The sequence below is a fragment of the Eptesicus fuscus genome, chromosome 8 (assembly GCF_027574615.1).
Source record: "Eptesicus fuscus isolate TK198812 chromosome 8, DD_ASM_mEF_20220401, whole genome shotgun sequence".
NCBI lineage: Eukaryota > Metazoa > Chordata > Mammalia > Chiroptera > Vespertilionidae > Eptesicus > Eptesicus fuscus.
Window position 1 is genome coordinate 64,406,749 of NC_072480.1, and position 10,897 is coordinate 64,417,645.

The window sequence follows — 10,897 nt, forward strand, 5'->3', positions numbered from 1 at the left end:
TTAGACTTTATTCTCCTCTAAGGGCAGAGCCTCCAGCCTGGTGGTGCTTTGTGTTTCTGAGGAAGTTCTCACTGGGGAAGAAGAAGAGGATGCTGACGCCCTGAGTTTTAAAATGTCGAGGAGCCATTCCCTGTAACGTGTAGATGCAAAGAAGTAAATGAGGGGGTCGATGGCACAGTTCGTGTTCATGAGGGACACGGTGAGCTGCAGGGACACTTTGAAGGCGCTCTGCTCGGGGCAGGACGGCAGGTAGAGCATCTGCCTCACCATGAACTGGGTGATGTTGAGGTGGTAGGGGCTGAAGCACAGCACCAGAGCGACCAGCACCACCAGCGTGAGCAGGCAGGCCCGCCGGTGGTGCCCTTTCTCACTTGTCAGAGGGTTGTCCCGGGCTGTCCTGCACAGCTTCACCGTGATCTTCACGTAACAAAATAGCATGACCCCCACCGGCCCCCAGAAGCCCACGACACAAGCCCCCAGGACGATGGCGGACAGCCTGAAGACCTTCTCAACGCTGTCATACTCCATGCAGGTGACCTTGCCTGCCACAGGTATGGTCATGGTTAACAAGAGCAGGGGCACCGTCTGCAGGACCGCCAGGGCCCAGACGGCCACGCAGACCAGCTTTGCTCGGCTGGCACTGCGGAGCCGGGGGCGCTGGTGGGTGCGGACCACAGCCAGGTAGCGGTCCACGCTCACGCACGTCATGAGGTAGATGCCCCCGTAGGTGTTCAGGTAGAATATGAAGGCCGTCAGCCTGCAGAGCCCTTCCCCAAAAGGCCAGCTGAAGTCCAGCGCGTAGTAGGTGATCTTCCCAGGCAGAGCCAGTGTGAACAGAAGGTCGGACACCGCCAGGTGGACCAAGTAGACGTTTGTTGAGTTGCTCTTCTTGTCCTTTTGACGGGCAAGGAAGAGGGCGAGGGTATTTCCCAGGGTGCTGAAGACCAGGAGGACTGTGTAGAACAGACAGAGCATCACGCTGGCTGCCCGGGGTGGGTGGTGAGGAAGGCAGAAGCTGGCATTGTGGGAGATGCTGCTTGGGGTGGCTGTGCTGGAAGCCATGTCAGAGAGGTCCTTGGGGAGACAAAAATAAGTAAACTGTGACACTGAATCTGTGAGGTGACAGCTCTATCTAGCAATAATTAAGAGTTTGCCTAGGCAACATGCACACGAAAAACACATCTTTTCAAGTAAACTTTTTGTTGAAGTGTAACGCACTGTTCCAGTTACGATTGCTGCGTAACAAATCACCCCTGAGATGTAGCAGCTTAAAACAAACTTTTTATGCTCACAGCAGATTTTGATCAGGACACTGTGAGAATGGCTTTTCTCTGCTCCTCAATATTGGGACGCTCAGCTGGGAAGAGTCAAGGGCAGAGGCCAGGACCATCTAGAGGGGACTTCACTCAGTGGGTGGCAGGTAATGCTGGCTTTTGCCTGGACCCTTAACGGGGGCTGCTAACGAAGGCACCTGTGCGTGGGCTCCTGGGCCGGGCTTCCTCTCAGCATGGCAGCCTGAAAGGAATTAGATTCTCACATAGCAGCTTGAGGCTCCAAAAGAAAGCATCCCAGTGGCTGGGTAGACGCTCCATGTATTAACCACGTCTTTTATTTTCTGTGTTCTGATGTAGTGACCGCTTGCTGCCTTGCAGGGAATGCCCCTTCCTGGGTTAGCCAGTTCCTTGAGTGTGTCTTTCAAATGCAGACGAACCCATCCAGAGCCACACCTCAGCCAGCTCTTTGTTGGACTCTTACACTCTGGGCCACTATTTCCCCCTCCCCCCGCCCCCCTGTCCTAATCACCCCAGGGCCAAGGTGCCTGAAGACCAGGAGCAGCCTGGATGTCCCAGAGCCTATGAAATTATTCAAACTAGCCAATCCGACACCTGCCTGCCCCGCCTTGCCTGTTCCTTTCCACAGAAACCACAATAAAGGCCCTTGCCCTCACTTCCGCCCCTCTCCCTCTGCCTCCAGGCTGACCCAGAGCTTCCTGTGGGGCCCTCTGTGATGTGGTGGGCCCCTTCTTGGAATCTCTAAAACAAACCCTCCTTTTCAACAGCAACTGTCTCCTGATCTGTTGGCCTTACGGAACCTCACATTTTCCATCGGGGCACTGCGCCGCCGCCTCTAACCTCGCCTGCACCGTCTCTCCTGCCACCCCCTGTCAGTCACGAGCCCGCCCCGAATCAGGAGAAGGGGACAGAGCTGCCCCCTCTCAATAGGAGGAACGCCAAAGAATTTGCAGCCATTTTAAAATCCAACACATACACGCAAAAATGTACGCGAATCGTAAAAGTACAGCTTGATGATTTCCACACGGTGAACACGCCCTGTGATTAGCACCCGGATGAGGACACTTACCTCATCAGCCGCCCAGAAGCTCTCCTTCACCCGCCCGCCCCCCCCCCCCCCTCCACTCAAGGGCGACCACCACCCTCACTTCTGAAATCACTGCTCAGGTTCTGACCGCAGTCCTTCCCACGCCCCAGAGGATTAACCTGCTCAGAGACTCAGCGAGCAGCCCTAGGCGGCCTCCTCCTGCCTCCATCCTGCCTGCTCCTTCCCGCACCCTCCCGCCTGCCCCCCAGCTCCCCCTGTGTCCTCCCATTTCTCTCTTCCTCTCTCGCACAAACACACACGTGCACTCACACTCTCACTCTCACACACACCCCTGTGGCGGTGCGACCTGCCCTCCCCCCTCCCCCCCAGTGTGCAGGCTGATGCTGCCCAGGGAACCGAACCCCCCACTGACATCGCTGCCTGAGGAGTAAGCTCTTCCAGTGCCTCTAGGGCAGGCTCCTCTTCCTCCCCTCCTTCCCTGAACAATCCGGCCTCAGGCACGCTGAGTTCCAGGGCACCATGTGGAGTTGGGGACTATGGGGAGGGGGCTTCTTGCAGGAGCCAGAGTCCCAGTAGGGCAAGGAGCATCATCTGGGGGGGGGGGGGGGCAAATTGAGCTCAGGAGGGTCCCAGCCACAGCTCAACTCACCTTCTAGAATCAACTTCCCCAGTCACAGAGCGGCTAGGAGACCCCTGGTTCGAAGTAGTGTGCCCTTTCCCTGTTTGTTCAGGACTCACAGGCCGCAAGCATGGACTGGCGCCCGAGGAGACCCCAGCCCTTGGCCATTGTCCCCCGCTTCCTGACTTTCCCGGCCTCTTCCCCAGGACACAGCACCAGGCAGCCTCGCTGGGCCTGGCCCTCAGCCCGGGGGCCTTGGGGCTCACCCGCAGTCACTTCCTCAGCCGAGGGTGCCTGAGCCCTCCCTTCACTGCCTGGCACAGCACACAACCCCTCGGCCCGCTAAGTGCCACCTCCTCTCTGAAGCCTCTGAAAACTTTGTGAGCCCCTCCACCCTCGGGGTCACTTGATGGCAACTCTCAGGTGTGCCTCTCACAGCGAACACTCCCCAGTGAACCTCAGCAGCATCCGCACCCAGGATGCTGCGGCCTGGCCTGGGCCTCCTTTTTTTTTTTTGTCTTTGGCACAAAACAAGGGCTCTGGACCTTGGGTCCTGCTGGCAGCCCCTGGTCCCCCTTCCCAGAGACACCCACAGAGAAGTCACCTCCACACCCCGGGGAGGGGGCAGGTGCTGTCACACTGTGCGTCTAGTTGTGACTATTTCCTCTGTCCTATCTCTGTGTCCTCCACGGGCTGGGATTTAGGCCATAAATGTGACTATCAAGCCACGGGAGTCAGTCTGGGCAGATCAGACCCAAATTCAGAGCCCGAGAGAGAGGGGCACACTCTCGGGCCCTAACACCTGTCGTCTACACTGCTTCCAGAAGGTTCTAAAGGTCACCCCTGGCATCTGACTCAAGGGAGCCAGCCTGGGCCTCTCAGCAGTTTTCCCTTGAGGCTGATGCTGGCCGTCGATCCCTCTGGCCTGGCCTAGCTTTCTGCCCAGACGGGAGTGGCAGGGACCCCTGGCCGGGGAGCTGGGGCCGGGCAGGGATGTTCCACCCGCTGACAACAGATTCAGAAAGCGGGCATGTGAAGAGCAGCTACAACCTGAGCCTTTCTCTCTGAGCCCCAGCACCCGTCTCCTGCCTTGAGGAGACTCACCTGCGGTCCACTTACCTGGCTCACCAAGGGCACGTGCAGCGAGCCCACAGAGCCCTGGCCAGTGGCCAGCTGCCTTCCTCAGGTGGTGCCTGCGCCCTCTGCTCTGCAGGAATGGAATCAGTTCACCACACTGGAATCCACACTCTTGGGGCTTCACCCACTCCTGCTGAAATTTTTTTAAAAAAGGAAACAAAACGGGGTATGATCTTCCTGCCACAGGACGTGCACAATCAGCCACAAGACCTCCCAACCAGGCCTGGCCCCCGTGGCTCCCAAGAACGAGGGAGGGAGGAGAGTCGCTCTGGGAAGCCGCTTTCTGTTCTCTTTCTGTGCCCCACACACAAAGGCTGGGGTTTAGACCAGAGACATGACTACCAAGCAGCCACCATTCTCCCCTCTCACCCCCCAAGCCCCCGCCACTGGAGTGAGGGCAAGGAAAGCGAGAGGTGCCATGTGGGGACTGGGATAAGCTCAGCCTCCTGTAGGCAAGTGGAGGGGAGACAGCCGGGCTCAGGATCTCCTGGATTTGAGGCCTTAATGGTGCCCGACAGCCACATCTGCGGTCCTGATGGACAGCAGTCCGAGGGCTGCACGAGGCAGGGCTGGGCAGCTGGATGGTCCCAGCAGGGCCGCCGCTCTTCTCTCCCTCTCGTTTCCCAGCAGACGGTTTTCTCCACCACACAGCTGGCTAATAAATGAGGTATCGCGCCCGTCCTGTGATTGGGACTGTGCCTCGCTCCTGATAGTCATCCCTGGCTTTCTCTGAACACCTGGTGAAGCCTGCTTCCGTCAGCAGCCAGCTCTCCAGCCCGCCTGAAACACTCCCCGAGCCCCTGTGCTCCAACACTGCCTCGGTTTCCCCCAGTCCACAGTGTGGCTCAGCACACTCCCCTACAGGCCTCCCACTGACAAAGGCCACAGGACCCAACTTTTCCCAAGTATAAATCGGGTCCTAAAAGATGTCCCCCGAAGCTCCTGATCTATTGGAGAGAAGTTTTGTAAAGAAGCCCTTTCTCACCAGAAGCTTACCATTAACTTCCCTCCCGGCACCCCCAGAAGGAAGAGCTAATGCAGCATCCAGAGCTGCCTGACTTATGCACGCTTCCCAAACCCGCGGGGAACCTTCCTCCGTGTCCCCAAGACATTTAGGGTTCTCCTAGAGAAAGGTGAGACCCAGAAGGCTGCTCTTCCTGGGATGGGTGGAGCCCCTGCGGCTGCAGCTGCATCGGAGCTTGGTGACCACCCTGGGTGTTACCCTGGAAGCAGCTACACAGGGCACTGATTTCTGACACCATCTGTGCCTGCCCAAGAAAGCAGAGGTGGCACCCCTATCTCATCTCTGTGGCTTGCACGTCTGTGTTCCGTGAGCATCTTCAGCCCCAAGCGTAAGCAAGTGTAGCCTGGTGTGGTTTAGTTCCGGGTACAGCAGCTGTCCGGGGGCTCTGTAAAGCCAGTGCATCCTCCCCTCTTTTTTAAAAATTGAGGAAGAAAAGGATTGAGAATGGGTACAGATGTATTTGTTTCCTTTTTCAAAAAATCTTTTGAATCATTAATGGGACTTCTGGACACTTTTAAATAACCTATTTATTCACTCACCCATAGTGGATGTCCACATTACCCTGAACTTCCAGAACTAGCGAGGGATACCACAGCGACAAACCTTCCTTCTGATAAGCAGGCAGGTGAGACCGCTATGGAGAGACAGACACGCAGAGAGAGTGAGTTCAGGACCTCAAGGGAGTACCCGGGAGGAGGCTCTACCAAGTCCTGAGTAGGCAGGGAGGTTTCCCAGAGATGAATACATAGGATGGGGAGCAATTTGCCAAACATATCCCGCCACTGAAGCAAAGGGAAAGAGAGCGGGGAGTTGTGCACTTGATCTTTGTGTCACTTTCACTCATATTTCATTGAACCACACAAGTCACATGGCCACGTCTAACTTCAAGAAGACAAGGAAGTGAAATCCTGCTATGTGCTGGGGAGAAACACTGGGAAACCAAAGACACCACCAAATGAGTCTGCCTCTCCATCCCAGGACTCATGTGTCCAGCTACCTACGGGTGACCGCCTCGGCACACAGGATCAGGCCAATGTGTTTAACTCCTCAGACCCATTCCACCTCCTGGATTGGCCCATCTCTACGAACACTGCCCCCCAAGGCTATCCTGCAAGCCTCCCTTGCTCTCCCTCAATGTGCCATCAACCTGCCACGTCTCTTCTACAACATGCTTGAGGCAGTGGCCATAGAGTAGGCTTTGCCATCTCTCTCCAGCAAGCCAACCACAGCTTCTCGTTCCCCAGTCCTGGCTCTCGACCTTGACACTCCAATCCGCTCTACATTCTCCATCCCATGGTGAGAATGAGTTTGCTAAAATGTACAGTGGCCCTACATTTCTCTAGAACACGACCCTAATTCCATGACCTGGCATTTGTTACTCTCTTTGCCTGAAATGCATCTCCCCCCTCCCACCTGTCCTAGGTCAAGTCAGCTTACTAGTAAATCATCCTCAGTCAAGACAGCTCTGGCACCTCTCCTCCAGGCAGCCTACCTTGACTGCTCCCATCCCCCCACTTCTTATACATAGATGCTCATCTTCTGACCTCCCCTGGTACCCTACACATCTCTATATTAGTGTACACTATAAATTATACCATCGTTTGTTGGATTGTGAGCCATTGTGAGACGTGATGAGCTTTCGTAAATTTTAGTCTCTCTAGGGCCTGACACAGGCCTTGGCATGGAAGAGGAGCTTAGTGAGCGATCTCTGAACACAGGAGCAGTGGTGAGGTACTGCTATTCTAAGCCTGCCTACCACAGCTCCTATTGTTTCACCTCATCAGAAGCCTTCCCTGTATTACTCATGGGGGAAGGGATGCAATGTAGTCTAAGACATTCACAGGATATTTTTGAGTCAGGAGTCGGGGTGTCTGCAGGTCACTGAGAGCCACATGATGCTGAACCTGGAGACAACAGCTGGGGTTGAAAAGCCATCCCTTCTATCTTCCCATGACCTCATCGAGTCACCAAATAGAGGAACCCAGTAGACGCACCTGTCCAGTCTTCCCACATTGCAGATGAGGAAGCTGAGGCCCAGAGAGGTGAGTGAAGTGAGTCATCCAAAGTCATACAGGCAGCTATAGACGGCCTCAAAGCCTGGACCAGCCTACCTCCCACGCAAATGCTCTTCAAGAAAAAGAAGATGTGGGTGCCTCCCACTCCATCCCACGAACAATGAGAACGTAAGCAAACCCTCAGTTAGCTAGAACCAACCCTATTTTCCTTTATCTAGACCAGTGATGGGCAACCTTTTGAGCTTGGTGTGTCAAACTTCGCCAAAAAACTGAGCATAACTCGGGTAGTGTGTCAGTTTGAGGAAAAAACATTATTTTGCAAATGTTTCATCCTCAGGAGCAGCAAATGTTTCATCCTCGGCATGCGGCCGTCTCAGCGGCCGTGTGTCATCAGAAATGGCTATGCGTGTCAGTGCTGACACGCGTGTTATAGGTTCGCCATCACTGATCTATACTCTTCCTTCAAGAGGGACTTGAAATTTGATTGAATTACTTCTTTCTCTCTTTCAGTCAATAACTCTTATTTATGCATCCTTCATGCTCAAGGCACTGTGCTGGGCACAGCTGATGATCCAAGAGAAAAACACACCCTTTCTTCAGATTGTGGGAGCAGGACATATATGCCTGCACGTTAACCAAAAAATGTTAAGGGAAATGCCAAATGGGTAGTTCAGGCAATCAAGATAGTTTGCAAAAATTTCACAAGAAAATGCCCCCAGGAGAGATTTAGTCAGAAACGTAACTCCTGGGGAGATTCCCTGGGCTCCACTCAATCCCCAACCCTGATCAATGCCCACCTGTGACCCTACTGTGCAGTCTGACTACACCGATGAGCCTACAGCTGAAAAAGCACAGAATCAACAAAATGAGATGACTTTGTAATCAACTGTGTTCAACTTTCTTCTAGACCCAAATTCCTCCCCAGGGCCCTGCACAGCGCCTGATCGGTCACCACTAACCGATGTGTGTTCGGGGATTAATGTGTGCATTGTTCTATCTAAAGGTTACCTATGGCAGAGGTTGAACCCAAAAGGAGTATCTCCTGAACTCTTAGTTGTTCTGTTAGTAAGCTTTTTTTTAATTGAAATACAACATACTCACAGAAAAATGTCCAGGTCATAAACTCAATGAATTTTTATACAATAAACACACCCATGGAATTAGCACCCAGAGAAAAAACCAGAAGCCCCTTCTGTGCCCCCCAGAAGTCCCTTCTCATCACCACCTCCCAAAGTTCTATCACGTAGATTACTTTTGCCTGGTTTTGAACTTTATATAAATGAAATCACATGGCATATGTCCTTTCAGCTCTGACTTCTTTTGTTCAACATTATTTTGGTGAGACTCACTCATATTGTTAATAGTTACAGTTCTTTCACTCTCATTGCTGTACACATTCCTTTGTGTGGATGTACCAGCCCTTATTTACTCATTTTCCTGCTGATTAACATCTGAGTTGTATCCCATCGGAGGCTCTAGTGCTGCTATGAACATTGCTGAGCACACCATTTGGTGAATATACTAGTATGTATTCATTTCCATTGAGATATGCCCAAGGCAGAATTGTTGGACTTCAAGGTATGTACATGTTCAGCTTTAGTTGATACTACAATTAGTTGGTATTTAAAAGAGAAAAGAAGGGCAATGGAGAAAAAATTGTAATTACCTGAGAAAAATGTAATCTTAACATCTTATCAATGAGGCACTTATCTTCAGTGATTGCAACAATTAAATTTTTAAAATAATATTGGAGTATACTAGATATTGGGTAGTCCAGTATTTTTCAACCATTGGATTGAAATTTACAGAAGTTTTTAAATTTTTTATTATGGTGGAACATACATAAAATTTACCACTTCAAGCATTTGTAGTGGATTTTGAAATTATTTTAGTAGGTCATGATCAGAATTTTTTTAAAAGAGAAATAGAGTAGAAAATGAAACAATAAAAAAGAAAATGCATCAGTAAGCATAAATACTATTTTGTGGAACTTTTGTTGTAGTGTATGTGCTCTGAGTCAAAAAATGTTTGTAAAACATGGGTCTAGTTCAACTCTTTCAATTTACAGAGTGGAAAATATACTAAAAAATGTAAAGTGATGTTTCTAAACGTAGATTTAACTAGACCACGACATCCTAGCTTCCAATTCAGAGTATTTTCCAACTCCCACCTCATTATCTTTGCTGCCAATCTTTTCAAACTTATGGGCTAGATTCTGGGGCCCTATCTTTGTGGCCCCACATTTTATTGGTGAGAAGGCTCTCAGGGTCCCTGCCCAGTAGGCTACAGAAGGGGCCAGAACCCCGTAATCGGCACCTTCTGTACCTATTAAAACCTGGGCACCCCATTTGACCCTATTTACCTTAGGGTCAACCAGGAATAGTACAAACCTAGAAATTTAAAAGAAGAGTGGGGAAAGGACCTGTGGTTTGACATTTTTCAGAATTTTTTTCTCTTTGGTGTGTTTCAAGCGCAGAGATCAGGAAAGGAAGCACTATAAATAGAAGGGGACCCAGTGGGGAGGGAGGGCTGGGGGAGGAGGAAGTGTGTTCTGAACACCTGCTTGTCTCTAAATCTAGGGCCTTGATGGGGCTTTTCAGATGGCCCTTCCCTACCCCAACCGTGCGTCACCCCCAGCCTCTTATTTAGACCCTCAAAACTAGGGCTAAAGTCTAGTGTCTGGCCTAGGACACCAAGATCCATCCCCAGCCTGGCACCACCCTCCACTGAGGGCTCCTGGGAGGAGGGGATCTGCCCTGTCTTGAACCTAAGTTCAACTCAGGGCAACTGATGGACCTCTTGAGGCATTAGCTTCTCACCAGCCCAGTGATGTCTCACATCAATTAGGTTGTGTCTCCCCCAAGTGCCAAACTCAGCCATGTCTTCCCAACCTCTTAGAATAAAACCCACCCACAGCTTACGAGCTAGCACTTTGGCCAGGTAGACACAGCAGGAGGGAAGGGAAATGAAAATATGCATCTTGAGGCTGTACCTGGGTAGCAATGTGTTTTACTGAGTGTAACTTTGCTTGGGGGCTGACCTTGGTGGGAAGGGACGGAAAGGCCAGGCCATGGAGAGTGTTGCGGGGGCAGACTTCCCCCTCTGTGCTTCCCCACTTCACTCGCTGACCACCTTTCAGTCCTCCCAGCTGCAGCCCCGCCACCCAGAGCCTGTTCTCTACTCCTCACCCGAAGCTCCTCTCACCCTTCAAGCTCCCACCTCAATATCACCTGGGTTGGCCAAGTTCCCTTCAAGGACCCCTCTAAATTAGAACTCCCTGTTGCATGATGGGCCCTTCAAACACCTTATGTGTTGTAATTTAGCTTTAATTTGTGTGATTCGGTTAATATCACGCTCCCCCAACAAACTGTGAACTCTGAAGACAGGTCCTTCCGAGTTGGTTTTGCTCATCCTTAGATATCTACCTTCTGACACAGTGTCTGCACTGGAAATGGTGCTCTATTCATTACGTGGGAAAGGAGAGGTGGGAGGGGAGGAGGAAAATGGGGAGGAGGAAGAAGAGAGAAGAGAGGATGCAAGGGAGAAGGGAGAGGGTGAAAGAGAGAAGGAAGGGAAGCAGAAAGGGGAGGTTGTGAAAGGAAGGAGGGAGGGGAGATGGGGAAGGGGAAAGAAGGGAAGAGGGGATTCTGGGGAGAAAGGAGAGAATCTAAGGGACAGAGGGAGAGGCGAGGGAGCCAGTTATCAGCAAGGAACCAAGCAGTTCTGAAACACCCAAAGCCCCACAGCCCCCAGGAGAGAGAG

The 10,897-nt window shown here is 52.0% G+C and overlaps 1 protein-coding gene across 1 annotated transcript; it reads right to left on the minus strand.

Moving 5' to 3' along the window:
* On the minus strand, positions 1–3,034 carry LOC103288256 (G-protein coupled receptor 183-like). Its single transcript, XM_054720344.1, has 2 exons — positions 2,990–3,034; positions 1–1,074 (listed from the first exon to the last, which is right to left on the minus strand). The coding sequence occupies exon 2, from the start codon at positions 1,060–1,062 to the stop codon at positions 1–3; it is 1,062 nt and encodes a 353-aa protein (XP_054576319.1). The 5' UTR covers positions 1,063–1,074; positions 2,990–3,034.
* Between the last annotated feature and the right edge of the window lie 7,863 nt (positions 3,035–10,897).